At 38.1% G+C, this 16,397-nt stretch overlaps 1 protein-coding gene across 27 annotated transcripts in view; it reads right to left on the bottom strand.

Moving 5' to 3' along the window:
• LOC100347331 (RNA-binding motif protein, X-linked 2) overlaps positions 1–16,397 on the bottom strand; it is a 210,685-nt gene that overhangs the window by 153,155 nt on the left and 41,133 nt on the right. Inside the window, exon 2 of one of the 27 annotated variants that reach the window (XM_051859456.3) lies at positions 8,456–9,203. The exons of the other annotated variants lie outside the window; for them this stretch is intronic. Coding sequence (XP_051715416.3) covers positions 8,466–9,062 — 597 coding nt within the window. The 5' untranslated portion in view covers positions 9,063–9,203 and the 3' untranslated portion in view covers positions 8,456–8,465. The remainder of the gene's footprint in view (positions 1–8,455; positions 9,204–16,397) is intronic. 27 annotated transcript variants of the gene reach the window in all.

Genomic DNA, 16,397 nt, shown 5'->3' with positions numbered 1-16,397 from the left:
CTGCTACAGACAGCAACAGAAAGAAACTAGCGTAAGTCAATTACGTAAATAACTTACAGAAAACTGATGACAGGAGTTTGGTTCAACTAGAAAACCTTTCCTTCCTTTATCTATTTAATTATACATGCATAGACTTGACCCTGGATAAACAGCAGAAATCTGAACACAGGTAAATGAAAACAAATTACAGATGCGCCTCAACTAAGAATGGACTTTCATTGTCAATAAACCCACAATGAAATTGAAAATATCGCTAAGTTGAAAATGCATTTAACACATGTAGCTTAATAAACCTCATAATGTATCAAATCAGTGCCCTAAAGGGTTGGTTAAGTGAGCTATGGGTCACTGCTGCCATACAACATCACAAGAGTATCGTATGGCAAACTGATAGCCTAGCAAAACCTTAACACTCAAAATCAGTTTCTACTGAATGCATATCACTTTGGCACTATCATAAAATAAAAAAAAAATCAAACTTGGGCCATCATACATTGGGGACTCTCTGTAATACATGAACATCTGATTTTCCAATTTTAATGATTTCCTAGGTAAGTATGTTTTACTTTACTTTCTCTGTTGATAACAGCTGTAAGTAAAAGATGAATAAAATAACTTTTAAATTGTATATGTGACAGTTTAATTTTACACTATGCAAGTTCAGATATTACTGACTTTTTAATAACTCATAATCAATTAACTAATAAATCACACTGTCATTTTTAAGAAAAATGCTCATATTATCTAAGTCTAAATTTTGTTGCTATATTATTTCTATTATATATTTTAGAAATAGATATATTTTTAATTTTATTTAAGTTATAGAAGTTTTCATATATTTCATATATAGATTTAGAAAAATAGTGATACTTCCCTCCTACCCTCCCTCCCACCCACAGTCTAATCCTTCCTCCTCCTCCTTCTCATATTCCCACTGTTAATTTTTACAAAGATCTATATTCAGTTTATTAAATCATATAATTAACCCTACACTAAGCTAAAGAATGCAACAAATATTATAAAGAGGGAAAAAAAAAACACACACACTGTCTCTCAAGGGAGGAGTCAAGGGCTGTAAACAATCATCCAATCTCAAAATGTCTATTTCACTCCAAAACATCACATTTCAGGTACTCAGTTACCTCAGTTCAGGGAAAACATAGGATACCTCTCTTTTGGGGACTGGCTTATTTCACTAAATGTAATGGTTTCCAAATGCATCCATTTTGTTGCAAATAACAAGATTTCATTTTTTTATACAGCTGAGTAGTACTCCATAGTGTATATATACCATGATTTCTTTATCTGGTCAACAGTTGATGGACATCTGGGCTGATACCATATCTTAGCTATTGTGAATTGTGCTGCTAGGTACAGATAACTCTTTCATACTGTTTTCTTCTGGTTGGGGTAAATTCCCAGGGGTGGGATGGCTGGATCATAAGGTAGGACTACAGGAAATGGAAATCTTTTAATCTTAAAATAACTAAGTAATAAAATAAAATAGTAAAGGAAACATAAATGTTATATATCTAACTTTTTAAAAAAGATTTATTTACTTGAAAGTCAGAGTTACAAAGAGAGAAAGAAAGATAGAGAGGGAGATAGAGAAAGAGAGAGAGAGAGAGAGATCTTCCATCTGCTGGTTTACTCCCCAGAGGATCACAATGGCCAGCACTAGGCCAGGCTGATGCTAGGAGCAAGCAGCTTCTGCTAAGTCTCCCACGAGGATAGCAGGGTCCCAAGCTTGAGTCATCTTCCATTGCTTTCCCCAGCTCATTAGCAGAGAGCTGGCTTGGAAGAGAAGTGGCCAGCACACAAACAGATGCCCATATGGGATGCCTACATCACAGGTGCCAGCCTTACCCTACTATACCAGGATGCCGGCCTCTGCATCTTAGTCTTTATTTTAAACTATTAAAATCAAAGTCTGGGGGACAGGCGTGACACAGCAGGTTAAACTGCCACCTGGACCTTAGCATCCCATGTGGGATGTTCCACTTCCAATCCAGCTTCTTGCTAATGTACCTGGGAAAACAGCAGAAGCCCCTGCCACTCACTTGGGAGGCCAAAAGGATGCTCCTGGCTCCTGGCTTTGGAACAGCCCACCTATGGCCATTGTAGCCATGAGAATGAGCAAGCAAACGGAAGATAGATTCAATGTATCTATCTCTGTAGCTCTTTCAAATAAATAGATAAAATTAAAAAAAAAAAACTGACAACTCCCATTCACAACCAAAGGAAAAAGAAAGCATATACCTCATTACACTGAATATGTATATGAAAAATGGATAGATCGATAGATAGATAGATAGATAGATAGAATGAATCAAATTGGATAAGCTCTGCTTGGTCAGTACGGTGGGTTAGTTACTGTTGTACTGATTTTTTTAATTTATTTTTAATTGACATAGTTATAAATATTTATGGGAATGGGATACAGTGTGATAATTCATACCTAGTGATCAAATCAGTGTAATTAGAATTTTAAAAGATTAGCCCAGATGGCACTACCTTTGTTTGTTTTATGTGAAAAATTACTTGGCTATTCAATAAACTTATTTCCCAAAAGAGTGCTTACTCTGCCAGGAACACAACATTAGAAACAGTACACATAAAGAAAAATAGGAAAAGATAATGTCTTCCACCTTTGAAATTTCACTAATATTTTAATGTTAACAATGATCTCTTTTTTTCCTGTATTAGTAGTAACATAAATATTGAAAAATATTGTTAGATAAAAATATTGTTAGATAAAAAACAAGAAGCTGAGAGAACATTCCAGAAATGGGTCAAATGCATTGTAGAAATAAAACTACAACAAAACCTGTGGAAATTCTTTACACAATAAATTCTTCAGCATTTTTAACACAAGGCTTTGTTGAGACATTCCTATACTACTTCAATAATTTACCATGTTATCTGCTAATCACTACTTACTAAGATTGCTAAGGACAGAAATCACACTAATTCCTTTGACAATATCCGGTTAAGAAGCATAAAATATAAAATCTTTATTCTTAATATTACTGATTAAATATTAAATCAAATAAAATTTCTGAGAAGTAATAATTTTGATAAGTTATCTATACAAAATATAAAAATGTCAGATCCAAATCTATTTCTGCTCTTGCCAATTTAGCTCCCAATACAAGTCCAATCCATGTTCAGGTTTATTTAATCATATTCAACTACGCAGAATTTAAATATGAGAAGGCATTGTAAAATAGGGTTACTCAAACTTCCAGCTAGCAAACATATCTTTAAGCAGACCCCAAAGAAAAGCCCGGTCAAGGGAGAGTTCTCCTCCTTCGAAACCCATCTCATCATAACGACCAAATCATCAAAGAAATGTCACATCCCTTGAGTATTGTCTAGCCTTTATGCTCTTATGTATTATCAGTATCTTTTTTCGAGTACAATCCAGATTCCCCCTATATTAGTTTCCATAATTTTATCTATTACATGCTATTCTTTCAAAACATGTTTATAGGAAAAAATATGAAATCCTCACTGAGCAAAGAAAACTCCTAACAGCAATAAATTATCTTTTATGAATTTATGGTCAAAAAATGACCTTCAGTAAAAGGTCAAATGAGTCAAAGTTCAAAATACATACTGCAATTCCATTTAGGTTTTACTTTAGGTGGCCAACATTTTCTCTTAAGGAAAAACTTCTGCCTCTCAACAAATCAAAATATTTTTTTCTCTGACTAGTTAATGAACTGAAAAGGTAATTTGGATCATTTCTTGAACATACCAAACCAACTAATAAATTCAGCCAATCAGCATGATGGCTAAAACAACCAATTGATATAGTTTCTATTAATCATAACCAATGCAGTCACTTGAATTTAGCTTTGAAATATTATGTGTTATTTTAGTATGCTACTGCTACTTTTAGAGCAGTGTGATTTTCTAAACTCTAAGGCCCTAAGAATGCTTGCAAGGTGTTGACACTGTCATCACTTTCCCAGCTGACTTCAGTATTACAGGCCAAAAGCTACATCTTGCTTCATCTCACAAATAAAGCTGTGTTTTGACTCAAGGCCTAAGTACTCTGGTCAAGTACAATTAGATAGGCAAGCATAATTTATCTCATATTACATTATGAGTTGATGAACTGAGGCTCTTCATTTGCATACAGACACATGATAGGAAAGGAAGTACTGAATTAACTTTCAGAATGTTAGGCCCCGAAATCTATTTTGGTAGATGAGTCCTTTGAGATGCCTCTGGAAAAAGGGTCAAATTATTAAGCCATAATGCAACAGTCTACGGCAAATAAAGAGTTTGACTATGTGAATGAAACAAAACAAAAAAACTCCAGGGGATAGAGGAATACTTTAAAGGTAGGATAAAAATTATTGTGTATCTGTCACATATTACAAAAATATAACTTCAGGGACATTTATTTCTGTTTTTGGTTTTGTAATTTTAAGTTTTAGTCAAAAGCTAGTGCTCAGTCATCTCTCTCTTCCTATTACAGAGATATATCTCATGTGATGTAACAAGATGAAGGCTGTTCAGACAGCTGCTCAAAATAAAAGGTCTCTAAAAAGCAATCACTTCAGCAATATCAAGTCTTCCCTGTGGAGCCATATTCAGACACATGAGCCAAAGGCGTATCGTGTGTCTTCTTCCTCTCATACAAACTGAAAGGGAAAAACACTAAGGGCAAAAAGACAGTAAAATCAACATCAAGCCTGTCAAAACAACTTAATTATTTCAGTACCAATTGTTGAATTTTACATAATGGAAGTATCCAAAATTATGTATTCTTGGAAAACAATCATCTCTGATAACAGGTATTGCTTAACTTGCAGCTTATCTTCAATTTAAAAACTATGGTTATTTAATGTCTTACATTGTAGACAACAAATGAATTTCTCAATAAAACATAAGGCCTCAACAATACAACCTGTTTGCTCTTCCAGTCAGAAATGGTTCTACTGTGAAGTGATCCAAGAAGTCAACAAGAACTCACAGATGAACTAACGATACAGTCAATTTCATCTTCACATAACAGAAATAATAATAAAACTTAGTTTTCCAAGATATGATGAAACAAGTATATTACTCCTCCTTTCAGAATTCTAAACAGAAGATATGTGTACTATCAAAGCAATATTACTATGATGTCAAGAAACCATTTAAGCTCAGAGTATCACTAACTCTACAACAACCTTTATTTCAAATGGATTGTATAAGAGGAAAACAATTAGACTCAGACTGAATGCACATTTTATCTACTCATACTCATTGAGTCAACTCAGAATTCTGTCATTTTATTTCACTCACCAAACTGTATAATACTGCATCCAATTCCCTAATGCAATATGTATATATGACAATAAATGTGTGGGAAGAAACAAAAAACATTCATGCTCTTAAATCCAATGACTCAGTTCCCGAGACTTTATCCTATGTAAATAATACAAAAACAACATCAAAATAAATATATGCACAGACATGCTCAATGTACTACTATTTTAAGGAAAAATACTTCCACATGCTTTCTAAATTTTTCTATATTCACTGAATGGCATGCTAGGCAGCTATTAAAATGAGGCAAAGTATATGTACACTGCTATAAAAAATAAAGACAAAATTTGAAGTTTCTGTTTCTGTTTGCTCCCTTATTAATACAAGTTGGTATTCTCTCCCACTTTTCTTTTTAGCCATACAGGGTCAGGTCACCAAGAATTTCCTAACAGTTCAATTCAGTGTCACCCTCTCAACCTGTAATTTTGGCTGACTTCAACTGCTTCAACTGCTTCCAGTTCCTTCCCATCCTAATACACCCTCTACTTTCTCATTACCTGCTATTTCAAAAAACACTCATTTTTCTGGTAATATCAGTATCTACTTAAAATCATCAATGCTTTGAAAGCTGCAAAGCTCAACTCATTTGCATAGAATGCAAGAAAGTCTTTTCTCAACAATCTCATTTCTCACTGCTTTTATGCATGATTCTCTGCTCCCACAGAGCATCTTGCATCTCTTCTGAATCTTGGACCTGTCAGAAGCCCTACTTGCAAGTCTTTCCCTCATTTGTTCCACTGACTCATCCTCTTTAGAGAGAACTCTTTACATATTTCCAAATTAATTTACATGGGCATCTTTCTACAATATTATGACCTCTTCTAGTCAACCAACATGTCATATTCATTTTTGTAATTCTAAGTCACAGTACCCAACTCTCAGTAGTCACTTAAGAAATACTTCTTGAATAAATAAATGGATAAATAACCTACAACAATGTAAAATTTGCATACACATACACATGTCTAAAAGCAAATGTGAGAAAATGAAAACATTCCGGCGCCATGGCTCACTAGGTTAATCCTCCACCTGCGGCGCTGGCATCCCGGGTTCTAGTCCCGGTTGGGGCGCCGGGTACTAGTCCCAGTTGCTCCTCTTCCAGTCCAGCTCTCTGCTGTGGCCCAGGAGGGCAGTGGAGGATGGCCCAAGTGCTTGGGCCCTGCACCCACATGGGAGACTGGGAGGAAGCACCTGGCTCCTGGCTTCAGATCAGCATGCTGCGCTGGCCATTGCGGCCATTAGGGGAGTGAACCAATGGAAGGAAGACCTTTCTCTGTCTCTCTCTGTCTATAATTCTACCTGTCAAATAAAAGTAAAAATTAAAAAAAACTAAGAAAATGAAAAGTTTACTTCTGCTAAATGGGTTAAAAACTTTTTCTATTTTAGTTAATTTTAAAAGATACAATTAAGAAAGATCTTTAAAACTCATAATAAATACCTACTACAGCAAATATCATCTTAAGTAAATGCTGATTAGCAATACTCCCATTGCTTATAATACTTGCAACTTTTGTGTACAGTAGAATAAAATTAGTAGAGATTTTATTTATGTATTTTTCTTTATGGAAAGTTTTAAACCAAATAGATTTTTTGCATACAGAATAATTGGTCCTAAACCACACTATTCAAAATCATTCAACATATTAGACTCTTGACAGTTTTTGTTATTTAAATTGGACAGGAAGTTTTCAAAATGTTAAAGTTAACTTCCTAAGTAGCAACTTTGTAAGTTCACAAATGCAGTTTTGTCTATAAACAAAATATGAGATTACAAAGAGGAAAGAATTTCTCATCAATCACACATCAAACACCAATAGAATCCAGGAAATACTTTGCATTTCCAATTATGCTACATATTATTTCACACATCCTAAGATCTCCAGCATATAACTTTTCTGAGAGAATAAAATATGCCTTTTAAGATTTTTCACATGTGCATACCTATAACTACATAGATGTAAATCTACACAGAAAATAACAAGAACATTCTATAAGAGACACTCTTTTTAATCTACCATGATTAGTCATGCATTTCTTTTTTTTTTTTTTTTTTTTTTTGACAGGCAGAGTTAAACAGTGAGAGAGAGAGAGAGACAGAGAGAAAGGTCTTCCTTCCGTTGGTTCACCCCCCAAATGGCCGCTATGGCCGGTGCGCTGTGCCAATCTGAGGCCAGGAGCCAGGTGCCTCCTCCCAGTCTCCCATGTGGGTGCAGGGCCCAGGCACTCGGGCCATCTTCCACTGCCTTCCCGGGCCACAGCAGAGAGCTGGACTGGAAGAGGAGCAACCGGGACAGAACAGGCACCCCAACCGGGACTAGAACCCGGGGTGCCAGCGCCACAGGTGGAGGATTAGCCTAGTGAGCCGAGGCACTGGCCAGTCATGTATTTCAACTGATACTGCTTTCCATATTCTTTGTTCTTGACTTTATCACTAGATAAAGATACAGTTGGGTGAAAACTTAAAAAAAAAAAAAAAGCTTAAATAACTTTTGTGCCTTTTTAAATTGTATGATAGCAGTAAGTTACCACAATGCTCACTGGCCTTCTCTCATCATGGCCTAAGATAATTAGAAGTATGAAAGAATAGAGAGATGACCCAAGACAGAGCTCCTGACCTTTTACACATCCTGTTACACAGAAAATGACAATATGAAAGCAGAACCCTATAGGAGGGAGTGACAACATGGTGAACCACTACATGGAGCCATTCTTAAAATCTTAGGCACCACAATTTCAAGAGGTTTACCAAAAGAGCCATGCAAATACTGTAATGTAATTTCCACTATAGATGAAATTTTGAACAGTTGTAGGAAAAAAAAATGTTCACATCCTAAGAAAAATTATGCCTCCAACTTTTTTTAAAAAAGTAACTATAAAGTTAATAACAGGTTTCAACCCACAAACTATTTTAAATAGCACACTTCATCTCAGAATGAGGATCTGAGCACCCTGTTCTGGCCTGTGGTCACAGGGATTGGGGAATTGGTGTAGCTGTGCCTTCAATGGGCAATGATGTGTCTGAACTCTGCCCTTGCCTCTCCAACTTCTGCTTTGAGCGGGTCCCAGAATCTGGATCCTCCCACGGGGCGCCTTGGTTGGGACTTCTGCCCTCTTTAGACTCAAAGTTTACCTTGGTATGTTCACTGGTTCCTGGGGCGTCTTTCCCTTTGGAAGTCAGGTCTCTGTCGCGGCATCGCCTGGCCCTCACTTCCGTAACTCCTATAGCAGTCCTCCCGTTGGTCTTCTCCCATCCCTTTTTCTAGCTTGGGCTGCGGTGGCAGCGCTTCGTTCCTGGAGCCTCCAGATGAACTCGCTGAGGGGACCTGGGGCCCGCAGCCCTTCTCCCGCAGCTCCCTGGTGACGTCGTCTATGTCCTCTGAATCCCGAGGCGGGCGGTAGTTGCTCGCGTGATCTACCCGGATAGTTCTTCCCTTGATCTTGATTCCATTAAAATTGTCAACGGCCAAAACCGTACTCCTCTGATCTTCATAGCAGATGAAACCAAACCCCCTAGACTTCCCTGTCTTCTTATCCCGCACGAGATGAATGTTAACGATCTCCCCGTACTGCGAGAACACACAGAGTATATCTCCTTCAGTCAGTTCATACGGAAGCCCTCCCACGAAGACCCAAGCGCTGTCCCGGTACATGGAGTGCCAGGACACCTTAGGTGGCACCATGCCAGCTTCCCTTTCACTCAACTCTCTCACCAGCTTCACCTTGGTTAACGGATTCATGTCCGCCGGGTGGGACACAAAGCAACGACTCCAGCCTACCTGCCTGCCGGGCCACTCGCCTTCCGGAAGATGTAGGCGCACACTGCTTCCGCTTCCGGTGGAGGATGTAGCACACACGGCTTCCGCTTCCAGTACCGCCCCCTGCAAAAGTGCCAAGTCCTTGCCCAGCACTCTGCACATGCCATTTTCTGTCACTAAACATCCACCATTTTTGGCGGATGCTGCCCCGCGGTAGGCGAAGCCATTCTCTGCAGCGCTGGATTCCCATGGGCGCTCTGGTTCCTGTACAGGATGCACCTCTTCTAATCCAGCTCTGCTAATAGCCTGGGAAAGCAGCAGAAAGTGGCCCAAGTGCTTGGACCCCTGCACCCACTCTGGAGACTCAGAAGAGACTCCTGGCTCTGGGCTGCTGCGGATAGCCCCAGCTCCTGCCATAGGGGCCATTTGGGGAGTGAACAGTGAATCGGAGGCCTGTTGTGTCACTCTCCTTCTCTGTAATTGCCTCTCAAGTAAACAAATCTAAAAAAAATCCAACTTTAAATGATAGTCTATTCACCGTTCTCGAATGTACTACTGATGGCTAACATGAGAGTTTTACCCTAATCCAGTTTCAAAATAGAATAAACAGGTTGAGGCAAAGATTTCTTTTCTTAAATGGTACTTTATCACAGAAGTTGTAACTACTCTTTCATTTTTTTCTCCATGTAATAAGTCCTTTTGAGAGTCTACAATGTGCTCATTTCAGTTTGGCCCAATTAGGAAGTGTAAATACTTGATATGCTATACAGCAGGCTCTGACACTGAGCTTTACTTAAAGAACTAATGGGTGCATACATAGAAAGAGATTTATTGTGAGGAATTAACTCACTGACTATGGAGGCTGCCAAGCCCCAAGATCTAGAATCAGAAAGTTGGAGACCCAGTACAGTCAATGTGTACTTCTACTGTGGGTTCACATGCATGAGAATCAGGAGAGTCAATGATATAAATTCCAGGCTGAAAGGCAAAAGGCTGCAGACCCAAGAAGAGCCAGTGTTTTGATTGGAGTCTGAAAGTGGAAGAAGAGTAGTGTTGCAGTTCAAAATAGTCAGATATGAGTTCCCTGTGAAATATTGAAAGCTCAGCCTGCTTTGTTTTTTTTTTGTTTTTGTTTTTGTTTTGTTTTTTTTTGTTTTTTTTTTTGTTTTTTTTTTTTTTTTTTGGATGATGGCTACCTATATGAGTACTAAAAGGCTAGCTAGACTTTCCTGGAGTCCATGAGTTGTCCTGGACCTTTTCATTAATTTCTGGCATTTCAGTCTGGCTATTTAAAAATTATTTTCTGCTAATTTTTAAGAAATTTATTGACTTTCACTTCACTTGAAAGATAGAGACAGAAAGAGAGAGATCTTCCATCTGCTGATTCACTCCCCAGATGACTTCAATAGCCAGAGAGCTTTGCCAGACTGAAGCCAAGAGCCTGGAACTCTATTCTAGGTCTCCTACTTGGGTGGCAGGGACCAAAGTACTTTGCCACCATCTGCTATCTCCCTGCTGCAAGTTAGCAGGAATCTAAATTGAAAGCAGAGGCATCAGGTTGCAACCAGACACTCTGATATGGGATGCAGATATGTAAGCAGTGTCTTAGCATTTACCAAACACCTGCCCCTCTGCTCATTTTAATCTTGAGTGCTATATTAGTTTGCTAGGGTTGTTATAACAGTACCACAAGCTGGATGGCTTAAATAAGAGCAGAAATTTATTGCCTTACAGTCTGGAGGCTACAGGTCTGCAAATAGTTATATTATTTTAGAAGGTGGTTACAAGGTTGTTGTTTTTTTCTAAGAACTGTCAGTTCCAGGCCTTCTCTCTGCCTTGTGAATAGCCTTCTTCCCCCTTTATCTCTTTACATTACCTTCCCTGTCTGTGTCCAGATTTCCTCCTTTTTGAGTATACTGTCACATTGCATTAAGGTCAACCCTCATAGCATCACTTTAACTTGATTACCTCTGTAAAGACTCTTATCTCCAAATAAGGTCATATTAAGAAGTAGTTGGGGTTAGGACTTCAACATATGAATTAGAAGTTATTCCACACATAACAAGTACTAACTAAAACAAGTGAATCGATGCAGATTAAATTTTTGAGTGTCCATTTATTATTGTTATGTATTCAAAAGTTTACAAATTTATTCCATGTTTGTTGAATCTTAACTTTTAATAGACATTTTCTATGTTTCCTCCTCCTCCTTTTCTTTTACATAGCTACCATACCTGAGTTTTCTTACATATTACTTAGGATCTTAAGTCTACAGAACAGAACACAATATCCCATAATGGGAAAGAACATAAATTCTTCAGTCAGACCAAGTTCAAAGTCTGCTTCTATTACAATAGTAATTGTAGACAAATTTCCCTGTGCCTCAGGTTCTGCAATTATGAAGTAGAAATAAAAGGCGTATCTACCTTGGGCCTGGTGTTGTGGCACAGTGAGTTAAACCACCACATGCAACACCTGCATCCCATATAAGCCAACACTCCGTATGAGTGTGGGTTCAAGTCCCAGCTGCTACTTCTCATCCAGCTTCCTGCTAATGCACCTGGGAAAGCAGTGGAAAATGTCCGAAGTGTTTGGACCACTGCCACCCACATGGGAGACCTGGATGTAGCTCAGGTTCCTCATTTTGGGCCTGGTCCTACCTGGGCCATTGCAACCATTTGGAGAGTGAATCACCAGATGAAAGCACGCTCTCTCTCTCTCTCTGCCTCTCCCTCTTTCTCTATAATTCTGCCTTTCAAATAATTAATAAAACTCTAAAAATAACAGGTATATCTAACTCTTGGGAGTGTGTTGAAAATAGATGACTTGATATATTTAAAGTGCCTTGTGCAGAGCAGGTACCATGTAAGAACCTGCTATTTGGCCGGCGCCGCAGCTCACTAGGCTAATCCTCCACCTTGCGGCGCCGGCACACCAGGTTCTAGTCCCGGTCAGGGCACCGGATTCTGTCCCGGTTGCCCCTCTTCCAGGCCAGCTCTCTGCTGTGGCCAGGGAGTGCAGTGGAGGATGGCCCAAGTGCTTGGGCCCTGCACCCCATGGGAGACCAGGATAAGTACCTGACTCCTGCCATCGGATCGGCCGCGGCGGCCACTGGAGGGTGAACCAACGGCAAAGGAAGACCTTTCTCTCTGTCTCTCTCTCTCACTGTCCACTCTGCCTGTCAAAAAAAAAAAAAAAGAACCTGCTATTATTTTTGAGTCTGAGCCTTCATTTATATGCTAGCTATCCAATGTAAAGTTTGACCATCCAAATGATCAAAAGGCAGTGTTCAGCTGCCTGTTTTTGGTAGGTGCCTGCTTTTGCCTGGGTTCAGATCTGCCTCTTTACTTCCCCCGAACCATGGAGTATCTGATTTCAGTTTCCTTACCTATGAAATAGAGATAAAAACAGTACCCGCAAAAGGAGTGTGTTGTCATCATTGAATGAGTTAATTTATGTAAAGCACTCAGTACATACTGAGTGTACATTTCATGTTATTATCATCATTACCATTAGATGAATTAACCAGGTGGCAATCCCTGACACTGACCATAGCACCCAGTGACATAGCACTGAGTCTGATGAAGTTCATCACCAGACGACTGCTGTGCCCTGCAGTTTTTTGAATTTCCAGGTACAAGAAAAATATAGTCAGAATAAAAGACCAACTATGAGTGCCTTTGGTCTATGTATTAGTTTTGTTTTTTAGTTATATATTACAAGAGCTATGCTCAAAAATTATGAATCTCAATATCCAGATAAAATATCCATAACTATATGCCATAAAATTAAATATTTTGGACAACTCTTTTAGCCTTTTAGCTAGTAAAATAATATACAGATGATTTACTGATAGGTATACCATATATAATACACTTAATTTGTTTATCCCCTTTTGGGGAAGAGAATATAAATCTCTTATAATTAAGAAGAAAATTAATTTCCCTCATTTAGAAAAATCAATTGAATTTGTAGATATTTGATAACAATTTGATGACCACTTTTTTCAAAGTCCATATATATACATATATATATAGTGTAAAGAAAACAATTACACAGACAATATGCAATACATGCTTTTGCTTTATTCGCATTTCAGAGAAAGCAAACTGACAAATATTATATTGCCTGTATTATAGAAGAGGCAAAAAAAATTAGCCACACATCTGATTTTTTTTTAAAAAATCATTCTGGAACTTCATAGTTGTATAATCAGGGAAGTCCCATACATAGAAGTAACAACATTTCCCACAATCATGCTAATTACTACAGAGCATCCATAACCTTTAGAGCACTAAGCATAATTCAAACAAAAATAACAGATGGTGTTTCAGGAAAACAAGCTTTTATATTGATTTGATTTTTTTTCCTTTTCATATGTGATGTTAGAGAAAACTATATTGGAAGTTCACTGAGTTCTAATTATATTTTGTATTCTATTTTATATTCTGTATATACCTTCCAATAAACAGTATAATTACATTAAAATTATCTCAAAAAAGAAATATTATACTAGTTAAATATCATATTGGAAAAACAAAAGAATAAGTTCTCTTACATATTATAAGAAATTACATATTGTATTTCAGAACAATTTTTACATGTTTTAAGTTTACTTTTGGTAGTTGACCATGTTGGGAGAATTTGAACTAAAGAAAATTGAAACACTGGGTACAGCTCAATGAGACTGGCATTGTCCTATGTCAGTTTATATCTATAACATTCTCTGTTACTAAGAAGAAGAACCAAAGCCTGGGCAAATCTACAAAAAATGATGGAGAGACTTGTAGGCAGACACATGTATAGAGGGTCTCTTCAGGGAGTGACATCAAGACTTGTAACAATCTTGTTAAACGTACAAATGAATTCCTATTGAATATGACAACTTTGCCTGCAGAGTTTTGAAAAGCCTACTTACTTGATTTTGTGACTTTTTGTTCCTTTCCTCATGTGATTAAGTAGACAATTTTTCAGTAGAAGGCCACTTATGTAGTTGTTATCTGGAATGGTACTGAGCAATCCCACTCCTGATGTAAATATCAGCTCAACGACAAGGGCCACAATGCAGACTTGTGCCTCTGCCTCTACACCTGTTTGCTTCCTTATTTGTCTCTCTACTTCTATGACTATAGCAATTCCCCTTATCTGAGCAGGACACATTCCAAGATCTCCAGTGTTTACACAAATCCATGTAAAAATACTGAGCCCCATATAAATAAAGTTTTTCAGAAAGCTTGTGGAAAGTAAGTACTATGAAAAAATTTCAATTTCTGTATAAAAAGAAACATCCTTTAAATCCATTTTCCATAAATTTTGAGTTTCTCTTATATAGTATGTTTTATCCTATACATACATACTTATGACAGAGTTTAAATAAAGATTCATAACAATAATGAATACAAAATAAGCATGTCAACACACTGCAATGCAAGTTATGTAAATATGGCCTGTCACTCTTTCTCAAAATATCTTGTATCATTCTCACCCTTTTAATCATAATGATTATGAGATAATACAATGCTCATGTGAGTTTATGAAGTGAATCAAATGATATAGGCATTGTGATGTCGCATTAGGTTACTGTCAGTGTCACCTGAATTCAAGCACTTGAATACCTTGACAGTCCCGGTGAAGACTGAAATGACTACTATGTGTCTAGCAGGTGGGTCTGTACACAGCATGGATACACTGGACAAAGGGATGATTCATGTCCAGAGCTGGATGGAGCAGGATGGCATGAGTTGTCGTGACACTACTAAGAATGGTGTGCAATTTAATACTCATGAATTATTTCTGAAATTTGCAATTTGATATTTTTTGGGCCATGGTTGACCACAAATAACAGACTGTGGAAAGTCAAAGAATGAATAAGGGAAGAGTTCTGCATTCATTTAGTTCAACCAAAATAATTGGATACCAACTCATTAGTGATGGCATTAAACAGCCCAACCTTTGAATGTTTAGGAAGAAAAGAGAAATTTCACTGTATAATAAGTCAAACCAAATATATAACAGAACTACAAATATAGAATGATCTACTCTGTTTATTATTTGTATTAGCAACTACTACCCAATTTAACATACAGATAAAATAGCTGATTTTAATCATCAATATCCTTGGGTAGGGGCCGGTACTGTGGTGCAGCAGGTTAAAGCCCTGGCCTGAAGCTCCCACATCGCATATGGGCACCAGTTCTAGTTCTGGCTGCTCCTCCTCCCATCCAGCTCTCTGCTGTGGCCTGGGATACCAGTAGAAGATGGCCCAAGTCCTTGGGTCCCTGCACCCACGTGGGAGACCGGAGGAAGCTCCTGGCTCCTGGCTCCTGGCTCCTGGCTCCTGGCTCCTAGCTTCAGATCAGCACAGCTCGGCTGTTGCGGCCACCTGGGGAATGAACCAGTGGATGGAAGAACTCTCTTCTGTCTCTACCTCTCTCTGTAACTCTTTCAAATAAATAAAATAAATCTTAAAAAAAATATTCTTGGGTATAAACTACATGATCAATTTGCCCTGATATTGCTGTTGCATAACCAGTATTTGAAAATATCTTCTAATTCAATTTCCTACCTCATGAGCAAATTTCAAAAGAAATTGATCAATGAAAGCTGTTCTTTAAGGCTCAGTCCTTAAACCTGGTGATATTGCTATTTTCATTCACTTTTGTTCCAGCTTTGAAATGACCTGTCCAGATTCTCCCCTACCTTGTGTTTCAGGAGTTCCTGCTGATAAAAACTCATAATTACATACCCTTCGCCTGACAATCATGACTGTACTATAAAAGAGTTGATACCTTTTTTGATCATTTGACAGAGTCCAAAGCACTCTTGAATTAAGTGGTTTTTATGCTATTTATTGTAAATGATGCCTGGACATTTTAGTGTGTAGTATAGGGCCTATGCTAAACTCTCCTTTACTTTGACTACCCTTCCATGATACTATGGTTAAAACCACACAGAAAGGGCCTGATGTTTCAGCACTGTGGTTTAAGTCACTACCTGCAACACCAACATCCCATCTTGAAATGTTGGTTTGAGGCCCAGCTGTTCTACTTCCAATCCACCTCCCTGCTAATGTACGTGGAAAGGCAGAAAATGATCCAAGTGCTTGGGCCCCTGGCACCCACATGGCAACCCAGAAGGAGTTCTGGGCCCCCTGGCTTCAGCCTGGGGCAGCCCCAGCAGTTTCGGTCATTTGGGGAATGAACCAAAGGATGGAAGATGGCTCTCTCTCTCTCCCCTCCCCTACTTTGTAACTTTTCCTTTCAAATACATAAATAAATCTTTTTAAAAATCTCACAGATAAGCTAAGAATAAATCATT

This window comes from Oryctolagus cuniculus, chromosome 4 (assembly GCF_051225735.1).
Source record: "Oryctolagus cuniculus isolate XC-2025 breed Fujian yellow rabbit chromosome 4, ASM5122573v1, whole genome shotgun sequence".
NCBI classification, from domain to species: Eukaryota; Metazoa; Chordata; class Mammalia; order Lagomorpha; family Leporidae; genus Oryctolagus; species Oryctolagus cuniculus.
This window is presented reverse-complemented; position numbering and strand designations above follow the sequence as displayed.